General features: G+C 58.6%; 1 protein-coding gene across 1 annotated transcript in view; it reads right to left on the bottom strand.

Annotated features, from left to right (window-relative positions):
- Positions 1 to 23,315, bottom strand: part of PALD1 (phosphatase domain containing paladin 1) — a 56,865-nt gene that overhangs the window by 3,474 nt on the left and 30,076 nt on the right. The window contains exons 3-18 of the mRNA XM_062214869.1: positions 20,630 to 20,732; positions 18,343 to 18,522; positions 17,795 to 17,959; positions 16,602 to 16,762; positions 16,437 to 16,512; positions 15,002 to 15,153; positions 14,656 to 14,743; positions 14,419 to 14,523; positions 13,042 to 13,137; positions 12,641 to 12,769; positions 12,137 to 12,253; positions 11,908 to 12,063; positions 11,485 to 11,667; positions 9,953 to 10,093; positions 9,711 to 9,782; positions 6,587 to 6,727 (exon numbers count right to left, since the gene is read on the bottom strand). Of these exons, the coding sequence (XP_062070853.1) occupies positions 6,587 to 6,727; positions 9,711 to 9,782; positions 9,953 to 10,093; positions 11,485 to 11,667; positions 11,908 to 12,063; positions 12,137 to 12,253; positions 12,641 to 12,769; positions 13,042 to 13,137; positions 14,419 to 14,523; positions 14,656 to 14,743; positions 15,002 to 15,153; positions 16,437 to 16,512; positions 16,602 to 16,762; positions 17,795 to 17,959; positions 18,343 to 18,522; positions 20,630 to 20,732 (2,065 nt within the window). The remainder of the gene's footprint in view (positions 1 to 6,586; positions 6,728 to 9,710; positions 9,783 to 9,952; positions 10,094 to 11,484; positions 11,668 to 11,907; positions 12,064 to 12,136; positions 12,254 to 12,640; positions 12,770 to 13,041; positions 13,138 to 14,418; positions 14,524 to 14,655; positions 14,744 to 15,001; positions 15,154 to 16,436; positions 16,513 to 16,601; positions 16,763 to 17,794; positions 17,960 to 18,342; positions 18,523 to 20,629; positions 20,733 to 23,315) is intronic.

Here is a 23,315-nt window from a genome sequence, read left to right as displayed (position 1 = left end):
TGCGCTACGGGGTGGAGGCCCCGCAGCCAGGAGTGGCCCTGGAGGCAGGTCAGAAGACCAGGAGGCAGAGAGGGGCTGAAGATGAGGTCTGGCCCCGCACAGGAGGTGGGGAGGATCCTGTGGTGTGCTGGGGGTGGGGGTGGGGTGGGAAGGCCAGGGCTCAGAGGGGGCGCGGACTTGAGCCAGCAGACAGAAAGGCAAGTGAAGGCTTTGGGGACCTCAGGTTGGGCACGACTCGTGGCTGCCGCCGGAGATGGCTGGAGCAGGTGGGTGCAGGTCGCCGAGGGTTTAAAGTACATTAAGCGTGCGCTCAAATAATCAATCAATCAATGTTACTTAGCAATCAGGCAGTCAACCAAAAAGACTTTAGCTGAATACAAACCACGCTGAGCAAGCCACGGCCAGCACAAGGCGCCCCCACCTGTGTCCCGCTGCAGCGGGCAGTCTCCACCCCGGCCCTTGGGCTGCGGCCTGTCCCCTCGGCCACCAAAGGCCGGGAGCCCATGTGCAGACATGTCCTTAGAGAGCAGGAAAGGAAGCCCCACAGTTCCCGTGGGCAGGAAGGGCCTTCGTCCCGGCTGCCACAGCACTGTCCTGTGGGCCCCGCTGCCTTGGCAGGAGACGCTGGAGGGGCCGGGGGCGGTGTGAGCACTTCCTTCCGAGCCCCACCAGCAAGGGTAGAATTATCTCTAAATTCAGGCCACCCCCAGAAGGTTCCACGGGCACTTCCTGCCTGCTCGCAGGGCTGTGATTTGAGACAAGGGCGCACCTTCCTCCCAAAGCCCTGCTTCCCTTAAGACCGTGCGTGACAGCACCGCCTGGGCCACTTCCCACGGGGAAAACCACGGAGCTGTTTCAGACCACTTGGCAGGCCAGGCTGTCATTAGCAGCAGTGGAGCCGGGCAGGGCTTCCTCATCTCCTGAGCCTAGGCCCTAAAATAGTAGGGGGCCTCTTGGACGTCTGTCGGTCACGGCAGGGTCAGCCCGGGGGCCCCTCCAGGCTCGCCTGCTGTCACAGTGCAGAGAAACCGAAGTTCAAGTCGCAGAGACATTACATAGAAAGTCTGCCCATCCTGTGCACACACTCACACACGTGCGCGCACCCGTGGTCCAGACGGCCCTTCTGATCTGGAGGCAGCTGGAACCTGTGTGACCACGGCAGGTGGGGGCGGGGGCAGCCTAACTTTTAGCTAAAGGACACAGTGGCCAGGACACTGACAGCGGCGTACCCCACACCCAGGCCTGTGGTCAGCTCTGTTCAGCCGCCAACACTGAGAAGCACAAACCCGCAAGGCCGGCCCCCTGCCGACAGGACAGCCGCCTGCTTTCCTGTTACCAAAGCATCTTTGCTTTGTATGAAATACCAACCACAGTGGATGGAGGCTGGCTATACGGTTTTGTGCTTTCTTCCTAATGGACACATTTAACAACATTACACATTGGCAACGTAGGAGGCCCCTTCCCTTTCTCTAAATGGGTCTGTGAAATACCAATACTAGGGTTAACTTCCCTTCAATTATCTCTTTTTAATATTTATTTATTTATTTAAAAGTAAGAGCTAGAGAGAGAGAGGGAAAGACAGACAAAAAGATCTTCCATCCACTACTGTACTCCCCAGATGGCCACAACAGCCAAGGCTGGGCCAGGCCAAAGCCAGGAGATTCCTTAGGGTCTCCTACATGAGTACAGGGGCCTAAGCACTTGGGCCATCTTCTGCTGCTTTTCTAGGTGCATTAGCAGAGAGCTGGATCAGAAGTGGAGCAGCCAGGACTCGAACCGGTACCCATATGGGATGCTGGCATTACAGCGGGCTGATTTACCCACCACACTACAGCACTGGCCCCAATTCTTTGTTCTCCAATACTTCATGAGTCTAGGATTGGATGGTCTCAAAGATCTCATGCTGCCTAAAAATCCTATGACCTGTGGCAGGCATTTGGCACACTGGTTAGGAGACTGCTTGGGATGCCTGCATCCCATGTCAATGGGCCTGTGTTCAAGTCCAGGCTTTGCTCTCAATTCTGGCTTCCCACTGATGTGCACCCTGGGAGGCAGCAGGTGATGGCTCATGGTTGGGCCCCTGCACCTCACACCAGAGACCCAGATGGAGTTCCCGGCTCCCAGCTGCAGGCTGGCCTAGCCCAGGCCATTGCAGACATCTGGGGAGTGGACCAGCGGATAGGAGTGCTCACTCTCTGCCTCCGAGATTAGAATAAATAAATAATTTTTAAAATTCTATAACCAGAGCCACAAAATAAAATCCTGTCTCCTTTCAAGTCGTGGCACATGGGTTAAGCAACAGTCCCTAACAGGGGGGCCTCCAATGGCCACTTCCCAAACTCAGGTCCCCCTGCCACCCCCAGGCCCGGGTGTTGGTGGGGAGTGAGAGGAAGCCACCCTGGCACTGCACAGGGACAGTCCCCACATTAGGAGTGCCACGGCTGACACCACGCCTTCCCCCATGGACCAGAGTGGACATCAGTAGAGGTTGGGCATGTGGACAAAACCAGGCTCCATTCCAGCCAGCCCAGCCCCTACCCCCGGGGGAACGCCAGCCTGGAGGTCCACTTCCGGGAAACAGGCCTTGCAGGAGGCTCTGGTGCCCAAGACCCCTGGTGCCGGGGCCGAGGGAAGAGCAAGCTATGATGTTGTAAACCACAAACACCACCCAGAGGAGTCAGTCGTGCAGACCTGACAGCATCTGGGGTTTCCGGACACGGGGCCAGGTGCTGGGCACCAGGGAACCTGCCAGGGCGGGGCACAGAGCTCGGGGAAGGCTTCCTGGGCCAAGCTGCTCACCAGGATGGCTGCGGGTCTGCCCACTGTTCTTCCTGCTCCTGTGTGTGTGTGTGTAGGCAGAGAGAGATGGAGACAGAGAGACAGAGACCTCTCACCTACTGCTTCACTCCCCAAATATCAACAGCCAGGGCTAGGACAGGCCACAGGCAGGAGCCAGGAACTCCACCCAGCTCCCCCATGTGGGTGGCAGGGACCCAAGTACTTCAGCCATCATCTGCTGCCTCCCAGGGTGCATCAGTTGGAAGCTGAATTGGAAATGAAGCTGAGACTTAAACCCAGGCACTCAAACAAGGTATGCAGGCGTCTTAACTGCTGGGCCAGACACCCGTCCCTGCTCCCAGCTCTTTGATGGGAAGAATAGCAATGGTGCCAGCAACCCTAGCAGGTGGTGGTTGAGCTCCTCGAATTCCTAACCGGGGGCACTAGCATCTCACTCTGCAGGCAGAGACCCTGGGCTGCTGCTGTTCTCAGAACAGGAGACTCAGACCCACACATTCAGGCCCTGGCCCCCTTCCGTCTCCACGCTGTCCCAGCGGAGGGGATGAACTCCAGGGCAAAACCATTTTGTAAACTCAGGGGGAGTGTGCCTGAAGGGAAGCAGTATTCCCGACACCGAAATCAAACTACAGCATCTGGAGAGGGAAAAATACAGACCAAGATCTCCTAGGAAGAGATCAAAAGTCCTCAACAAAATGCTAGCAATGTAGTAAAAATAACTGACACCATGACCAAGTCTGATTTATCCTAGGAAGGCAAGGCTGGTTTAACATCTGAAAATCACTGAAAGGAACATGTTGTCTATCAACAGAATAAATACAGGACTGATTGAGCCCACCCAGATTACAGAGGGTGATCCACTGCACCCAGAGTCTGCAAACGTTAATCTCATCTAGAATATATTTTCACAGAAACATCTGGAATAATGTTTGACACATACCTGGGTTCTGTGGCCTGGCCAAGTTGATACATAAAATTAACCATCGGGGGTGGGTGGGCCTAGTCAAGACATTCTCTACATTCCATATCAGACATTCTCTGACATTCCATATCAGAGCGCCTGGGTTCAAGTCCCAGCCCTGCTCCCAGTTCCAGTTTCCCACTAACGTGCACCCTGGGAGGCCGCAGGTGATGGCTTAAGTAGCTGAGTACTTGTCATCCACATGGGACATCCATACTGAGTTCCTGGCTTCCAGTGTTGGCCTGGCACAGCCCCAACCATTGTTGGCATTTGCAGAGTAAATCAGCAGATGGAAACCCACCAACCCTCCCTCTCTCTCTGTTTCTCAAATAAATTAAATAAATAAGATTGTCCATGATGAAAACATGAGCTTAATTCATCATGACCCTGAATTTAAAATGACACCAAAGGCACAACTAAAGTAAAAATAGATGTTGGACTTTGTATCAAAGAAGTCTACCAACAATGCTAATATATCTGGGAAAGCAGCAGAAGATGGCCCAAGTTTGGGTCCCTGCCATCCATATGGGAGACCTGGATGGAGTTCCTGGCTCCTGGCTTCGACCCAGGCCAGTCTTGGCCATTACAGCCATTTGAGGAATGAAACAAAAGATAGAAGATATTTCTCTCTATATCTCTTCACCTCTCTGTTGTCACTCTGTCTTTCAAACACAAAGATCTTTAAATAAATAGATTTTAAAAAATAGTGTTTGTCCTAAACTCAGCTCACTGGGGCCACCTGGTGGCCAGCTGGGGCTCAAGTATCCTCCTCCCCCTGCAGAGACCAGCCCCACTCCCAGCCTTGGGAACAGGAGAGGGGCCAGGTAGGACCACCCACAAGGCTCTGCTCCCTCCTCCTCACCAGTCTACACCTGGAAGGGGGCAGAGCCAGCACCTCCACTGCCAGCCCCAGCCACGCTGGCCGGTAGAACCCACTCACCTGGCCAACCTCACTTCCGATGACCAAGGGAGCTGTGTCGGCACCAAACCAGCTCCACTGCTCTCAACTCTCAACTCGCTCTGCACCTGGCACACCTGGCAGCCTCCCGGCCTTCGCCATGTGGCCGCTCCTCGCGGTCACCATGGGGGTGCGTGAGGCTGGCCCTGGGAAGCGTCTCCTTCCTCCCACACTCCCTGCCACACCCTGTGTACCTCACAAAACCCGCACAGGGCAGCAGACTCAGGGGAAGGCAGGGCCCCCAGCTGGGGGAGGGGGTTCTGATGGCCCTGGCCAGCCCCAGAAGGGGAACCACGGTGCTGAGATGCAGGGCTGGGCATCACTTTTCAACTCCTGGGACCTCCAAGGGCAGAGAGGACCAGAAGCCTCAGCTCCATGCCCTGTCTCAGTGCCCTCTGAAAGTAGAGCATCTCAGTCACTTGGCTCAGTGCTGCCACCTGGGGACGGCGTACGCAACCACACAGGCAGGGCCCAAAGGTTACACAAAAGGAGCCTGAGGGTGTGGTGTAACACACGCCCTATCCCCCTGCCAGTCAATGACAGTGGGCCACACAGGAGGGGGCTTTCCCAAGTTCTCCCGCAGAGGGGCGGGTCCTGGCATAGTGGCTAGGACACTAGGGTCCCATACTGACTGCTTGGGTTCAAGTCCCAGCTCTGGCTCCTGACCCCCGGGAGGCAGTGGCGACAGCTGAAGTGATCGGCTTCCTACGGCCCAAGTGGGAGACCTGGATTCAGTTCCCGGCTCTGGGCTTTGACCTCAGACAGCAACCACTGGGTACATTTGGGGAGGGAGCCAGCAGCTGGGAGCACCTGCTCACTCTATGTCCCTATGTTTCTCTGCCTCTCAAATAATAAAAGCATTTGTAATTTGGGGGGTTTTTTTTTGCTCTTGTTTTTTTTACTTTATTTATTTGAAAGCCAGAGTTGCAGAGAGAGAGGGCTTCTATCCGCTGGTTCACTCCCCAGATGGCTGCAATGGCTAGAGCTGGGCTGATCTGAAGCCAGGAGCCAAGAGTTTCCTCTGGGTCTCCCACAAGGGTGCAGGGGCCCAAGCATCTGGGCCATCTTCTATTGCTTTCTCAGGCCACAGCAGGGAGCTGGATCAGAAGTGAAGCAGCCAGGACTCGAACCAGTGCCCGTATGGGATGCCGGCACTGCAGGCGGAGGCTTTACCCACTACACCACAGTGCCGGCCCCGAAAGTATTTGTTTTAAGTTCATGAAGAAATTAGGTTAAAGGATAATGTAAAGGGGGTCGACTCTGTGGCACAGTGGGTTACAGGCCCAACCTGCAGTGCCAGGATCCCACAGGGGTGATGGTTCGAGTCCCGGCCGCTCCACTTCTGATGCAGCTCCCTGCTGATGTGCCTGGGAAAGAAATGGAGGATGGCCCAGGTCCTTGGGCCCCTGCACCCATGTGGGAGATCCCGAAGAAGCTCCTGGCTTCAGAATGGCTCAGCTCTGGTGCTTGGGTCCATGAGCCCATGTGGGAGACCTGGAAGAAGCTCCTGGCTCCTGGATTCCAGACTGGCCCAGTCCTGGCCACTGCGGCCACTTGGAGAGTGAAATCAGTGGATGGAAGACCTCTCTCTCTGTCTCTACCTCTTTCTGTAACTCTGTCAAATAAAGACATGCGTCTCTTGGAACACGCCCTGTCTTAAAGCTCCACAGGCCTGCACTCTGGCCATCACTCCTGCACATGTCCCACTGCCCAGTCCAGATCAGGTGACAAAGGCTTGGACCTGGGGACATTTCCATCACCAAGAATCACCTCCACTTCCAGAAGGTGGAGAGTGACCGAGAGCCGATGACGGGGCCTCAGACTCCAGGGCCGCGCACGTCGGCAAGGCCCCTGGGTGGGGACAGGCTTACCTGGCGGTAGGTGCAAATGATGATCTCCCGCAGGTGGTAGTGCATGGGCGTCATGGTCTCACTGACCGTGTCCAGGGCCGCATCCACCTCCTTCTTCACGTGGTGCCCGTTGGGCAGCAGCTGCACCACCTGCATCACCACCTGGGGCCAGAGCAGGGGGTGAGCAGGCAGAGAGCCAGCGGGGCTGGGGAGAGCTGGGGAGAGGGGTGGCAGCGTCTCCAGCCCCAGCACCAGGCTCAGCCCACACCGAGCCCCCAGCTCTGCCCAGAGCCCTGCCTGCCTCTACTCTCAGGCTAGGGGCCACGAGGTGGGCACAGCTGCGTGACACTGGCAATGATTTCTCAGATGTAACAATGAAAGCAGGGCAACTGGCCAGCGCCACAGCTCACTAGGCTAATCCTCTGCCTGCGGCGCCGGCACACTGGGTTCTAGTCCCAGTCAGGGCGCCAGATTCTGTCCTGGTTGCTCCTCTTCCTGTCCAGCTCTCTGCTGTGGCCTGGGAAGGCAGTGGAGGATGGCCTGGGTCCTTGGGCCCTGCACCCCATGGGAGACCAGGAGAAGCACCTGGCTCCTAGCTTCGGATTGGCACGGTGCACCGGCCGCAGTGCGCCAGCCGCAGTGGCCATTGGGGGGTGAACCAACGGAAAAGGAAGACCTTTCTCTCTGCCTCTCTCTCTCTCACTGTCCACTCTGCCTGTCAAAAAAAAAAAAAGAAGAAGAAGAAGAAGAAAGAAAGAAAGAAAAGAAAGCAGGGCAACAAGAGCAAAAGGAGTCAAACCAGACTTCATCAAAATGGAAAACTCATGTGCACCAAAGGCCACTATCACAGAGCAAAAAGGCAGCCGAGGCTCGGGCGCCCAGCCCAGCAGGTAAGACGCCCACGTCCCACACCAGCTCCTGACTCCAGCTTCCTGTTACTGTGGACCCCGGGAGGCAGCAGCCAAGGCCCCATCATTGGGTCCCTGCACCCACAAGGGAGACCTGGCCGGCATTCCCGCTCCCGACTTCAGGCCCAGGCCAGCCCCAGTCGCTGTAGGCACTCGGGCACGGAATCGGCAATGGGAGCTCTCTCCCTGTCTCTCTAACAAGCCAAGAAATGTAAAGGCAATTACAGAATAGGAGGAAATCTTTGTGAATCACGTATCTGATCAGGGATTAATATCCAGAATATGGAAACAGCTCCTAAAACTCAGTAACAACAGGGGCAGGGTAGCCACCTGCAGTGCCAGCATCCCATATGGGTGCTGGTTCGAGTCCTGGCTGCTCCACTTCCGATCCAGCTCCCTGCTTATGTGCCTGGGAAAGCAGTGGAAGATGGCCCAGGTGTTTGGGCCCCTGTCACCCACGTGGGAAACCTGGAGGAAGCTCCTGGCTCCTGGCTTTAGCCTGGCCCAGCCATGATTATTGCAGCCATCTGGGAAGTGAACCAGCGATGGAAACGTGCTCGCTCGCTCGCTCTCTCTCTCTCTCTTTCTCTCTCCCCCTTTCTCTCTCCATAATTTTGGCTTTAAAATAAATAAATAAATCTTAAATAAAAGAGAGCCATCAAGCGTTGGTACGGATACAAGAAAGTTGGAACCCTTGTGCGCAGCTGGCAGGAAGGGGGGACGGGGCAGCAGTTGTGGCAAATCAGGTGGCAATTCCTCTAAATAAATAGATAGATAGACAGACAGACAGACAGCATGACCACCTGGCCCAGCGATGCCACTCCTGGGTGCACACACACAGGGGTGGAAAGTGGGGACAGCCATGCTCATAGCAGCCCAAGGTAGAAACTGGCCAGTGTCCGGCGAGGGGTGACTGGACACACAAATAGCACATGCAGGTCCAGCCTTAAAAACAAGGGGACTCTGGTTCCCGCCACAGCACAGAGGAGCAAGGAGAATGCTGTGCTAAGGGGAGATCTGTCCCGAAAGAACAGACATCGTGTGGCAGCACCACCATGCGCCCCAGCACCATCAAATCCAGAGACGGAGCAGGGCAGGTTGCAGGGGCTGCAGGAGGCTGTAGAACACCATGAATGTGCCTGATGCCCCCAAGTGTACACTCAGAACGGCTGCAATGGTAGCTTTTCTGTTGTGTGTATTTTCGCACAGTGAGAAAGGGAAAAGGGGGGCGCTGTGGTGTAGCAGGTAAAGCCGCCGCCTGCAGTGCCTGCATCCCATATGGGCGCCAGTTCAAGTCCCGGCTGCTCCACTTCTGATCCAGCTCCCTGTTAATGCCCTGGGAAAGCAACAGAGGATGGCCCAGGTCCTTGGGCCCCTGCACCTGCATGGGAGACCCGGAGGAAACTCCTGGCTCCTGGCTTCGAATCAGCTCAGCTCCAGCCATTGCAGCCATTTGGGGAGTGAACCAGCAGATGAAGACCTCTCTCTCTCTCTCTGCCTCTACATCTCTAACTCTGCCTTCCAAATAAATAAATAAATCTTTTTTTTTAAAAAAAAAAGGGAGGAGATAAAGCATCCGAGAATCAGCCAGGAACAGGAAGAGAGAGGAGGCCCTGGCGGGAACAGCACCCGCAGAGGCCCAGACGCTGAATGGGCTCTGGCCAAGAGCTGCAGGGGCCTGCGAGGCTGGCCTACAGTGAGATCAGGAGAGGGGCGTGTGGACAGGCCAGCCTGGCAGGCAGGAGCTGACCACTGGGCAGCCACTCTGAGGGGACCTTGCCACCTGCTCACACAGGGAGGTGACACACTGCACCCAGCAGGTGTACAACACACGCGAATGAATCTGCAAGGTGAGTGGCTGCCCATCCACTGCCCTGAGCTGAAACAGGGTGACAGGCAGGGCTGAGCAGGCACCACACCAAAAGGCCACTGACCACAGCCAGGTGCTAGGTGCCTGTCAGGCAGTCATCAACATGACCCGGACCACAGAGTGGCTCAGGACCCACCCCAGGGCACACGGCAGTCCCTCAGCAGGGTTCGGGAACAGCAGGGGGTCTGGCTTCTCCCTCTTCTGTGGCCACCTGCTAGGGCCCCAGAGTCAAGCTGCCCCACGCCTTAATTCACTCATCTGTGAAATGGGCACAGGGGAACACAGAGAGGATGAGGTGGAGGAGGTAACGCTGTTAGAAGGAGCTTTAGACTCTTCCTGCTGTCCAGGGACCCCCGGGGGTGCTCACCTGAAACTCGCCTTTGGTGAACTTGGCATCGGGCACACTCACAAGCTCCTCTTCACACACCTCGGGGAAGCCCTGAGCACGGACAGCAGTGAGATGGAGCACGGGGGCCCTGCCGCACCCACCCCCAGACCAGGCTCTCCCGCGGTGGCTCTGCCCAGAACCGACGGGAAAGGGGCTGCAGGACCACGGCCTCCGGCCACAGCCAGCGTCCCTGGGGCCCCCACACAAGAAGCCTCACGTACTTGGATGTGCCAGAAGGCCAGCACGGCCACCACCATCGCCGTCGTGGTCCGGCCTTGGCCACTGAGGCAACTGAACACGAAGCCACTGCCCGGGTCCTTGGCAAGGGGGGCCTGCAGGGCCTGCAGCAGCCTGTCGAAGTCCTGGGAGGGGAGGCCGAGGCGTGAGTCGGGGGGGCCTCCTGGCTGCCGAGCCCCAGCGTGGACCCCATCCAGGGAGCTACCCCAGCAGCTGCTCTCAGGCTCACAGCCTCACATGCACACAGGCAACTCACGGGGTGCCCTGGCGACCACAGGCGAGTACTGCTTCTCCCTGTGCCGTTGTAGCCGCCCCACCCCATCACCTGGGATTGGACTCACGAGCACACACAGCCCCCATCTGAGCCCCAGGGCACCCGCCACCCACCAGGTGGGACACGCATGGGCACGCCTTCCCCACGTGCTGCACCCCTAGCCTGCACAGGGCCTGCCTGGGCTGGACCACTCACAACACAGTCCTCCTCTACACTCACTGCAGCACATGGCCACCAGGGGGCAACAAACCACAGGCGGAGGCCAGGAGGGCCCCAGGCAGGAAACCCAAGGGGCAGCAGCACTCACACGGCAGGCACACAGTGACCACATACAACACAGGGCAGGCACACACCCCACACAGCTCAGACACCCACAATGACACCCACATCACAGACCTACAGAGCCACATGCCAACGCCTCAGAGCTACACACCAGCAACACACAACGTTCTACTCCACAAACCCAGGCCCTGACAGGCACCACTCAGCACCAGCACCAAGACCACTCGGCACCAGCACCATGCAGCACCAAGACCATTCAGCACAAGTACTATGCAGCACCAAGACCACTCAGCACCAGCACCAAGACCACTTGGCACCAGCACCATGTAGCACCAAGACCACCACACAGCACCAGCACCATACAGCACCAAGACCACTTGGCACCAGCACCATGCAGCACTAAGAACACTCAGCATCAGTACTATGCAGCACCAAGACCACTCAGCATCAGCACCATACAGCACCAAGACCACTCAGCACCAGCACCACACAGCACCAAGACCATACAACTCTGACAGTATGTAGTGCCCCTGCAGGCAGGCTCTCCACACACCCCACCAAAGCCAAGGACATGTCCACCCCCAACATGCAAACAGTCATGTACATTCTCCTACAAGACACAACACAACACTACCCACACAACACCTCATGGGCCCTCAAAAGGGTCACAGAAAATGTACATTATGGAAAACTATGCATGGACTTCAATATTTTTGCAACAAAATATATCTCAATTTTATTTTTCCATGACTTTTTGAAAATACCTTTAATACACACATGTGCGTGCATGCGCACAACCATAACACATCACACATGCATGTCTGCACACACACACACACAGCCTGGAAGGGTTTGCATCAGCAAACCACTCGGGCCAAATCTGAAAGTCAGTCATCGTCCTGGCCCCACAGAGCTCCAGGGACGCCGCCTCCCCTCCTGCCAGGGCCCAGGCCACCTCACCTGCTCGCGGGGGGCACAGAAGTCGGGCACGGGGATGCGGTGGTAGGTGAGGCCAGGGCAGGCCCTGCGGTGCTGGCTGAAGACCTCCTGCGTGGTCAGGCACGTCTGGAACCTGGGGGTCGGTGGGCCCTTGGTGTCGGCCGCAGGTGGGCTCAGATGGGCCTTTAGCTGGGCCTCCAGCGCCTGGGAGGAAGGCACAGAGGGCACAGGCCCCGAGGCAGCCTCCAGCCCAGCCCAGGCTCCCAGGCCCATCCCTGCCCCAGAGCCAAGAAGGGGACAGGGGCACTAGAACCGAGTCCCCACTCAGCCACCCTCTGCGACCACCCCTCCCGGGAGGGGTAGGAGTCTCCTGGAGACCCTGCAGGCACACACTTCCCCCAAGGCCTCCCCACACAGGGCGGGTGGAGGAGGGAGGGGCCTCACCTCCAGCTGGGCAGGGTCCAGGGGTGGCCCGGGCGGCCGCAGGCTGTGGGTGCGCCCGTCACACTCCAGCACGGCCTCCTCTCGCAGGTTCACCCAGACCACCTGCCGCAGCTTCCGCTTGGCGTCCGTCAGGTAGGCCAGGATACTCCCCAGGGCCTGGGAGACACAGGGCCGTGGGTGACGGGGCTCAGCCCTCCCCACCCCCAGGCCCTGGGGAGCCGTCGGTCACCTTGGCGCTGGGCTGGGCCATGCCGTAGATGGGCAGACGGGGCACCCGTCGGAAGTTGGCCACGTCCATCTCTCTGACAGTGCTGAGCGCGTCCGGGGACACGAGATCATCTGCCCCCTGGAGGGAGAGCACTGAGCCTGAGACCCTCAGCTGCTGACTGCAGCCGCAAACGCCCCCAGATCCAGCAGAGGGCGGGCAGAGGAGCCGGAGCGGCCGCCAGAGGGCACAGTGCATTTGCAGGCTCCGGTCTCCCCGGCCAGACAGCACCACGCCCACTCTCTGGATAGGGGGGCTGAGGCTCAGAGACCAGAAGCTGGTGGCAAAGATGCTGGGGCCCAGGCCTCTTGACCTCCTTGCCAAGGCTCCTAGGTTGGACTCTGAGAAGGTACTAGAACAGCAGTCAAGGCTGGGGCCTGACAGTGACCCCACTCGGCTCACAGGAGACCGCAGGCAGGGGGCCCGCCCTTCCCCACCCTGTCCCCCCAGGGACAGCCACACACTCACCAGGGAGCCCTGGGCAAGGAGGTCCCCGGGCACCACAGGCCCCGCCAGGCTCAGCGTCACAGGCAGACGGTACAGCTCGGGGTGGGCACACAGCCAGCGGCTGAAACTGAGGGCAAGGGCCAGCGGGTACTGCGGCCCGAGGCAGAGAGAGGTGGCGTTCAGGGGCTGTCCTGGCTTCTCCCTGCCGGCCCCCGGGGCGGGGAGGCAGGGAAGCCCAGGGGCAAGAGGATCAGAGACAGCCAGGCTCTCTGTTGCCCTGGCTGGGGGTTCAGAGACTGGGGCAGGGAGAAGGTGCAGCACCAACCCCCATCTGGGTCTCTCCTGCAACGCCCCACTCCCCTCCCCCGTTCCACCAGGGTCCCTGTCAACACAGGAGGAGGCAGGGTGCACCCCGTACCCACCTGCTCCTGCAGGTAATAGTTAAACAGGATCAGGTAGAAGTAGCGCTCCAGGCTCCACAGCGCCTTCTGCTGGACACTGCGCCTGCTGGCCTGTTCCTGGGAAGAGACAACAAGGCGGGGGCCGGGTCAATAAAGGAGGCCCCTCTGGCCACCCCGGCCCCATCCCCAGAGGACGGCCTTCCCCTCTTCACGACAGTTCTGCCAAGCACCTGACCACTGGCTGCCATTAATTGTGGTGCAGGGGGAGCTGCAGATGACGCCAACTTGCAGCTCTGCTCCCACGCCAGCCCCATGCCACATTCTGCACCTTCCGTGTTGAGGAAGCAAGTGTGCAAACACCCCTGCCCACGCCAGAAGCCCTGCTGTAGGAACCGGGCCCTCCCCACGAGCAAACGGAAGGCCCTCCGGGCCGCGCTCCAGCAGCCGTGACTGTCGCCCCAGGTTTACCCAGGGAAACAGAGGATCAGGGAGCTTACACAATCGCAGCCGGTCCCAGAGTCTCCTAAGCCCAGCTCTGCGTCCTCTGGGGGAAAGAACCTGGGGCACCTCCCTCACCCCTGGACGTCAGGGTTCCCCTGCGGGGTTAGCTCCCCCAGAGGGCAAGTGAGATTTGCACAGGCCCCAGCCCTTTGCTGAAGCTTGATCTCTGATCTGGACTTCCGGCCGGGGCTCGGCAAGCTTTTCTACCGAGTCTGCCGGTCTCTGCCACGATGACTTGGCTCTGCCACTGCAGCCAGGCATGAATGAACAGGCTCCCACGTGGGTGGCGGGGGCCCCAGTACGTGGGCCATCCTCTGCTGCTTTCCCAGGCCATTAGCAGGGAGCTGGATCGGAAGTGGAGCAGCTGGGACCGGAATAAGCGCTTGGACGGGATGCTGGCATCCCAGGTGGTGTTTTAACGCCCTGCACCACGACGCTGCTCCCTAAAATGTATTTCTTGAAAGTGTTAAAGAAGACAAGGGCCCTGAGGCTCCAGACCCTTCCCAGCACTGCGTCCACGGGAGCAGGGAGCAGGTCTGCTGAGGGAGCCCAGAGCCCAGCGCTCTTCCAGGAGCCGCTGGCGGGACCAGACCCAGGCTTCCCAGAGAAATCCCAGCAGTTCCATTTGTGGGGGGCCCATGAGCGGTCTGGGAAGTGTCTGAATCCCGAGGCCCCGGGGCCCTGGCCGGCAGCCCCTTCCTCCATCCTGTTTATGCCGTGGCCACGGAGACCTGGTCCAGGAACGTAAACTTCCCTCGCGCGGTCCTTCCTGCGGGCCTCACGCCCTATCTCCCCATCCTCTCAGCCCTGAGCCAGCAAAACTCAGCCTGAAAGAAAGCAGCCCATGGCCTGCAGCCAATCAGCTGCTGGGCTCTGGGGCCGGGCCCCGGGCCTCACCTGGCCTGGGCTCTGGGGCCCCACGCCTTGCAGCTTCCTCTGGTTTTCCAAGACCACTTCCTTCAGGTCATGCAACTCTGCACAGGCGGTGATGGCTCGGTCCACCTGGGGCCAGGGCAGAGGGGGATGGGAAGGGCTGGCAGGGAAGCGGGCAAGGGCACGGGGAGGAGGAGCGCCCCCACGAGACGGGCGGCCACGCCCACCCCTGCTGCTGCCCCAGCCCCGGCCCTGGCTCACCTCCTCCACCAGCTTCCTTCCCTGCGGCACCAGGCGGAGGAAGCTCTGGATCACCTGGAACTGCTCCATGGGCAGCTGCCGGGCGGCCCTGGCAGGGCAGGGATCAGCAGCGTCATTGGGGCTCCCGGGGCCCCGCCCCACCCTGGGGGCCGCCTTCTGAATCAGGGTGTGGGAAGCAAGGGGCATCCCCCCCAGCAAGGACTCTGTCCAGGTCACCCAGCAAGGAGGAAATGATGCCTAATTTCCCACCCCGGCTCAGGGCTCCTAGACACATCCCCCATCATCCCGGGGCAGTCCACCCTCGCCCTCGTCCTCACCCTCGGGGGCTGAGCCCCCCGCCACTCACTCTGGCTGTGAGGTGGCCCCACTGCGGTGAAAGAGGATGAGGGCCCCCAGGGCCATGCCCAGGCTGGTCCTGCCCACTCCTGTCTGGCAGCTGAAGAGGAGGGCAGGGGGTGGCCCATGGGGATCGCGGAGCCGCAATAGGCTGGGGGTCTCCTGGGGGAAAGACCGTGAGTGTCAAGCAAATGCACAGCCCAGAGACCCCCAGGCTGGGGGCTCATCACGGCAGCCCCCACCCCGACAGCTAGGGCAAGGTGAGATCAGACAAGCTGCTCAGCCTCTCACACCGAACCCACAGCCCGACCTGGCCGCCTGCCCGCCCAGGCCCAGAGGGAGCTCCACGGGCTGCTGCGGGAGAGCAGGGCCCGGACAGGGCCACTCAGGGGGCCAGGCCTGCTTCCTGGGAGACGCAAACGAGACGGGGCAGCGTCCTGAGGGGGGCGGCAGAAACACTGCCGTATGCAGGAATCACCAGCTGAAGGCTAAGCGGGGACTCTTAGCTCCCCTAAAGCAGTGAGGTCGAGCAGGTGAGGTGACTCGTCCAAGCCCACACGGCACCTGAGCAGCCCAGCCGCGGCCAGGACCCAGTCCTCCAGGGGGCAGTGCTGCACTCTGCTAAAGGATGTAGAAACACACACCCCTCCAAGCATCTCATTACAGGGGTACACACACACACAACTACCTCCATAATGGTGTATGAACACACACACAAATGCCTCCATACAGGTGTATGAACAAACACACACACACACACAACTACCTCCATACAGATGTATGAACACACACACACACACAACTACCTCCATACAGATGTATGAACACACACACACACAACTACCTCCATACAGATGTATGAACACACACACACACACACAACTACCTCCATACAGATGTATGAACACACACACACACACACACTCCTCCATACAGGTATACCACACATGAACACAAATACTTCCACACAGGTGCACCCACACACAAACACTCCATACAAATGTGCACACAGAAACATCTACAAGGGTGCTCAGGGTTAACAGAAAATGGAGTCAAAGGATAAATTCATTTCAGTGCAAAAAAACTGTTGAAATCCATGCACATGAGAGGTCTTCCTGGGAAAAGTACACTATGGAAATACCTATGCTTAGACTTCAAAGCATTTTGGCACCATGATAAACTTAGCTTTTTAATATTTTTTAAAATGTATTTGATTTATTTGAAAGTTAGAGGCAGAGAGAGAGGAGAGAGGCAGGCATAGAGAGAAAGAACCCAGGCAGAGCTAAACACTCTCCCCTGAACTTATCTTTTAGTTCCATTTTCCATGACGTTTTGGACATACCCTCGTCCATGCACACAAAGACAGAGAGACACGTATCCAACACAAAGACACGGACTCGTACAAACACGCTCCCTACCAGGACACAGCAGCCAGAACCACTTACCCGGAGGACACTGACGAAGGCATCCAACTGGGCTTCCAGAGGGGCCCCGTGCTCCGGCAGGGGCAGGCGGTGGTACCTGCCAGGTGAGGGAGCAGCCCATCAGGCAGGCCCCGGCTGCGAAGGGGTGGGGGAGCAGGTGTGCGGGGCAGGGAGGCCATGCGGCACCTGTAGCCCGGCTGCAGGAAGAGGGGCCGCTTGTACACCTCCTCCGTCACGTGCATGTCGTCCTCCGCCCTGATGGCCACCGTGTGGGGCTCGCCCCGCAGGTCCTCAGTGTTGTGGTACACGTGGTACGTGTTCTCGCTCAGCTGGGCGAAGTCGTGGATCTGGCAGGAGGTGCAGGGGACACAGGGCCACGACCTGACCATCCGGCTGAGCTCTGAAGTGACCAGGCCACACGGAGGCCATGGACGGACTTGTCTCCTGTCCGCAGGCCGGAGGCACCACGTGGCCAGCAGCACTCTATGTCCTGCCTGGGGTCCTGAAGCTTCAGGAGAGGGCCGGGCAGGGGGCTGTGTGCAGTGAGGGGGCCGCAAGGATGCCCTCTAATGGACAGGACGGGGCAGGCTCAGGTGGCCTGGAGCTGGGTAGGGCGGAGCCACAGCACAGGAGGCCCAGAAAGGGCGGGGCCCAGACAGCCTCCAGGGCACCAGGACCCCCACCTCTCTCTGCACAGCTCTGCGGGCCACCCACGGCCTCCACCAGCCTCCGTGTTGCTGGAGAGGGGCAGTGGGATAGGGAAATCTTAGAGACTGATGAGAGGGACCCGCGGGGCCCCCAGCCCAGTTAGGGCTCAACCCCAAGGGTGGGCCTCCTGGTCTAGTGCCCTTTCCACTCCCTCAGACCCCCACATACACAGTTTTGAATTTTCATTTATTTCTTTGAGAGGAGGACAGATAGATCCAGAAATATAGACAGACATGCACAGGGGCTCTTTCCAAGTGCCTGCAGGATTCACACCTGGGCCAGCTGAAGCCAGGACTCTGGATCGTAATCTGGGTCTCCCCCATGGGTAGCTCAATTAATTGAGGCATCTGGGGAGAGGGGGTGCATTAACAGGAAGCTGCGATCGGGAGCGGAGGCTGGACTCGAACCCAGGCACTCCAATGTGGAATGTGGAGGTCTTAGCTTCTGCCTGAGAGCCTGCCACGTTCTAAGAATGCTGAGCGTGGGGAGAGAAGCAGGGTGGGCCAGGCCATGGCAGAGGGCTGGGACCCGGGGTCCCTCCTCTAGCCGCCCGCCCACGCAGGGCAGGGGCTCGTGGACGGGCCCCTGGGAGCGGTGTACAAAGCGGGGTGTGGGCTGGGCTTTTGGCTCAGCTGCCAGAGCAGGGCTCCATCAGCCCGGCGAGCCCTCACCTCTTTGCGGATGGCCAGCTCCAAGCTCTCTGCGGAGACCCCGGGGCCGAGGCCCTGGAGGTTCTGGCGCAGGCTCTGCTTGTCCCGCGGCGTGTAGGGCACGAAGTCGTCCTCGGCCCGCAGGAACAGCACTGGCTCCTCCCGCACGCAGAAGAAGATGCACTCCTGTGGGAGCCCGGGGCCACAGGAGGCTGTCGACTGCCCAGCGAAGGAAGCCACACCCCTGCCCGACCCTGGGCCTTTGTCCAGGCACCTCCTCCCTCCCCGAGGACCCAGCACCCGATCCTGTCCCTACCCCAGAGACAGAACTCGGTCCCAATGCCACCTCCTCTTGACTCCCCCGGGCGGCAGCAACTGACAATGCAGTCGCCACAATTTCCCAATCATCTGGCCACGATGACCACCCTGGCAGTTAAACCCTGGCAGGGCCCGGTCCAGGGCACCACGTGCTCCCCCCAGCATGCAGTAGGCCTATACTGGGAGCCCCTTTCCCAGACTTGGGGGGCTAGCCTGGGAAGCAGAGCACTCGGGGCTAGCCTAGTGCTTACCTTGTGCCCCTCCTCCTGAAGTTTCCGGAGCACCCGCCTGAACCCCAAGAGGCTGGGCTGTCCCATGCCGAACACGGGGAGTCCGCCCCGCGCCTGTCGAAAGTTGGGGGCCCCGCAGCTCCCCGAGGTGCCCAGCACGTCCATCTGCTCAGTGACGTCCCGCACCAGGAAGTAGCGGCCCTGGCAGGGGGACAGCCACAGGGCATCGCTCAGATACTGCAGGTGGGGCTCTGTCCTGGGCTCCAGGGGACAAGGAGTGGGAAGAGAGGGGAGAGAGGGACGGGATCCTGCCTTCAAACAGCCTGCGGGGGCATGGGAAAACAGACAGCAGGCAGGGTCATCTGGGATCTGGGCAGCGTGTCAGAGTGTGGGGACAGGAAGGACGGCTCCTCCCCGGGGGTGATCAGAGGAGGCTCCACACAGGAGGCGGCTTCGGAGCCAGGGTTGAAGAGCGAGCCAGAGAGGCACTCCAGGGCAGGAAGCCAAGCCTGGCTCTGGGGTGGGCCCTGAGGAGGAAGTCACTGCTGGGACACCAGAATCACCCGGAGGACAACAGTGCCAGCCTCTTCCTGGGCTCTGCCGGTTCTCAGAGAGCCAGGCTCGGGTAATGACCTCACACAAAGACCTCAGAGAGAGGACGAAGATGCCATCTGGCTGATCACACAAGAGCAGAAGGGACCAGAAGAGTCCATTCCTGGGTGGAAAGGACCCCTGAGTCACCTCATCCATCCCCCTGCCTCCAGCAGGAGCCCACCAGCACCACCCAACAAAGAAGGGGAGGGAGTGGGACCGGTGTGCCCAGGTGAGCTGGGATCCCCAGCTCCTCTCCAACGGGCACAGCTTAATCCTCACGGTTATCCACTCCCTGTCTGCTCAGCACCTGCACTGCTTCCCAACATGGTTCTAAGCCCTGGGACCATCCCGGGGAACAAGGAAGGGGGAGTGGGCATCTGGTCTACCAGTTTAATCTGCTGATATTGCAGTACTTGGGTTCAATGCCAGGTCCGGCTCCCATTCCAGCTTCCTGCCAGCGTGCATCCTGGCAGGCAACAGTGATGATGCAACATACTTGGAGACCTGTCACCCTTGTGGGAGACCTGGACTGAGCTCCTGGCTCCCCGCCCCAGCACTGACCCAGGCCTGGCCAGTGACCCACTGATTGATCTCCCTCTCTCAACCTAACTCTTTGCCTTGCTCTCTCTCTCTCTCTCTCAAACGAATACATAAAATTTAATTTTGAAGAAACAGCCCTGGGGTGAGCACTGTGGTACAGCAGGCTAAGCCACTGCCTGGGATGCCGGCACCCCATATGAAAGTGTCGTTCACACCCCGACTACTCCACCAGATCCAGCTTCCTGCTGGTGCACCCGGGAGCAGACTCCCCAGTGGCTCAAGTGCTTGAGCCTCATGCGGGAGACCTGCATGGAGCTCCTGGCTCCTGGCTTCATCCTGGCACCTTCCCAGCTACTGCAGCCATTTGGGGAGTGAATTAGCAGATGGAAGATTGATTCCTCCCCTCTCTTCTCCTCCTCCTCCTCCTCCTCCTCCTCCTCCTCCTCCTCCTCCCCTGGCCCTCTCCCATTCTACATTTTAAATAGATAAAAAAATTTTCATTCTGAAATATCAGCCCAAGGGCCAGCATTGTGGCACAGGTGGCATAGCAGTAGCCTGCAGCACTGGCATCCCCTGTGAGCGCCAGTCCCATCTGCTCAGCTTCTGAGCCAGCTCCCTGCTAATGCAGATGGGAAGGAGTACAAGTTGGGCCAAGGACTTGGGTCCCTGTCAACCACATGGGACACCCAGATGGAGTGCCTGGCTCCTGCCTTCGGCCTGGCCCACCACCAACCATTGCAGCCATTTGGGGAATGAGCCAGCAGAGGGAAGATATCTCTCTCTCTCTCCTCTCTCTCTCTCTCTCCTCTCTCTATCTCTCGCCTCTCTCTCTCTGCCTTTCAAATAAATAAATAAATCTTTTTTAAAAAAAAAGTTAGCTAGAGCAGAGTTCAGAAACTATGAGAGAAAAAGATGGAGACTTGCAGCCAGGGGGAAGCACACCACAAGGCTCCATCTCTGCTCTCCCTGGTGCCCTAAGGAGAAGGTGCAGGCAGGCTGGGGTCAGGCTGGAGCCAGACAGGGGATGGATGGGGCAGGAGAGACAGGGAGGGAACTGGGGATGCGGGGAACTGACACTGCCCCGCCTCCCACAGGGGGTGAGCTGCTTGGCAGGTGGGGGAGCCAGAGGCAGGGGGAGGCAGGGGGAGGCTGGGAGGGCAGGGCTTGACCTCACCTGCACCAGGTAGTGCTCGGGGGTGACATCCGAGAGCCGGCCCAGGGTGTAGTGAGCCTTGAGCAGGTCATCGTGGATCTGGAACTCCTCCTTGCAGTTGTACCTGCCAGGGGCGGAGCAGAAACCGCATCAGGGAACCTCCCCCTCCCCAGAACCCATGTGGGGCAGAGACCCATCCCTGTCCCCCCATATCTACTCTCCCCTTCTTCAGCATCGGAATCCTGGAGTTGTGACTGAGCCATCCACGGCTGACTACATTTCCCAGCCTCCCTTGCAGCTAGCCGTGGTCATGTGATTAAGTTCTGGTCAATAAGATGTGAAGAAAAGTGAGGTGTGCAAATTCTGGGGCATTCCTACAAGGAAGAGGCTTTCTACTTTGTTCTTGCTCCTTCTCTCCAGCTAAAATCCTGCAGTGACGGCAGAAATAGAAAAGTCACTTCCTGATGACACTGGGGCCATAAGAGAGCAGGAGGCTGGCTGGTCCTGGGGCAGCCACACCAGCCTGGACCAGCTCCCGGGCTGTCGGCTGAGATGACCATCTGCCTGGATTTAGGGGCTGTTTGTTGCAACGACCTACCCTGCACCATGACTCCAACACCATCACTGGGTGGTCCACCATCAGACTGTGCCTGGGGCAGCGCCCACACTGCCAATCCCACCACATGCCATGGAGGTCCAGAGCCAGCATCCCAACCCTACAGAAACTCTACAGCTCTGGATAAGTCGCTTGGTTTCCAGGAACTCCTTCACCTTGGGACTTCTGTGAGAATTCAAACTAGTAATGACTGTGCGTGTCCAGCCCGGGGATAGGGGCACAGTGAGCATCTCCTAACGGAATCAGTAATAGCAGGAGCTCTAAGGGCTAGCGTTGTGGTGCAGCTGGCTAAGCCACTGCCTGTGACACCAGCATCCCATATTCAAAGTATTGGTTCAAGTCCCAGCTGCTCCTCTTCTAATTCAGCTCCCTGTTAATGCACCTGGGAAAGCAGTAGAAGATGGCCCAAGTACTTGGGTCCTGTCACCCATGGGGGAGACCTGGATGGAGTTCTAGGCTCCTGGCTTTGTCCTGGCTCAGCCAGTGCCATTGCAGCCATTTGTAGAATGAACAAGTAGATGGAAGATCGATCTCTCTCTCTTTCTCTCTCTGTCTCTCTCTCTCTGTCTTTCTCTCTCTCCTTCTGTCACTCTGCCTTTCAAATAAATAAATCTTTAAAAAAAAAAAAAAAGTAGTAGTTCTACCTCCAACCAAGGTTTTCCAATAAAACCCACAGATGTAAAGCAAGATTTCTGTAGATGTTAAACCAGGAAAAAGTCTACACAGGCAAAAGTCTACACTCACGTAGGACTTCCCACACCCTCCAGACACAAAGCCACAGTGCTGACTCTAATCAGGAACAGGACATGGCTTTGGCTTCCCAAAGCCCACGAGCTGGACCTGATCCTGCAGTCAGAACAGAGTTTTGGGAAGGGCAACCCTCCCCCCGCCGGGGACCAGATGCTAAGTGTGCCCCCGAGAGCACCAAGCCCCCGTAGGCAGTCTGTCCTCAGTTACAAGAATGGGGATGGGCCAGATTCGGCCGCAGGAAGCAGTCTGCCAGCCTCTCTATCAAACGATGCCTGAGGTCTCTTCTACCTTGAAGGTTCCACAACGGAAACAGCACAGTGCTCACGGCTGGCTCCAAGCCCGAGCACGGTGTCTCGTGCCAGACTTCATGGCCAGCCAGTGACTGTTCCGAGACACACACGGTCAAACACCTATTTGTTTTCATCTACTTGAAAGGCAGAACGACAGAAAGAGATCTTCCATCTACTGGCTCACTCCCCAAATGCCTGCAACAGCCAGGGGTGGGCCAGGACGGAGCAGGGAGCCTGAAACTCCACCCAGTTCTCCCACATGGCTATCGAACCTGAGTTGGAACACTGATACGGGATATGGGATGTGGGTGTCCCAAGCAGTGACTTAACTCTCTGAGCCACGATGCCTGCCCGGGGTTAAATATTTTGAACATCCGCTCTGCTTATGCTGATAAGGAAACCGAGACCCCGAGCGGAAAAGGGACCTGCGCAAGGTCACAGAGCAACAGAGAGCCAGAGCCAGGCCCGGCACACATATTTCCAACGCTGCCCTCAAGGCTCAAACCTCCCTTAGTGGCCTGTCCGCACAGAAACGACACCTCGAGTCTCTGACGGCATCACTCTCCTCCCCAACTGTGAGCACAGCCTTGTAGCAGGTGCCCTCTTCCCGTCAGGCCCCACAGCTCTCCTTACACACAGGCCCCACCTGTGCCAACAAACCTCTGTGTGGGGGAACCTACTTCATCCTGAGCTCACCGACCTCCTCCCTCCTGCATCCTGGAAGGCAGGGGAGCCCCGGGGGCAGGTGCCAGGGGAGGCACAAGGCTGCCCAACTCCCTAGGAGACGCCGCCAATGCCCTTCCAGCCTCCTGTCCCTGCATTCCTTCGTCCAGGGCCCCACAGGACAGACAGCCCTACAGCATGCCCCTCCTCTGGACACAGGCCATGAGTCCCTGTCCCTCTCACAGCACGCTGCCAGCCTCCCCGGACAAGGTTCCCGCAGACCCTAACCAGGAGCACCAACAGCAGCTCCAACCTGTGGCCCTTAAACAGCCCGGTGTTAGCCTCAGTATTGGCATATCAATGTTGGGAAAATATCTGAAGTCCGTGC

Source organism: Lepus europaeus, chromosome 17, assembly GCF_033115175.1.
Source record: "Lepus europaeus isolate LE1 chromosome 17, mLepTim1.pri, whole genome shotgun sequence".
NCBI classification, from domain to species: Eukaryota; Metazoa; Chordata; class Mammalia; order Lagomorpha; family Leporidae; genus Lepus; species Lepus europaeus.
This window is presented reverse-complemented; position numbering and strand designations above follow the sequence as displayed.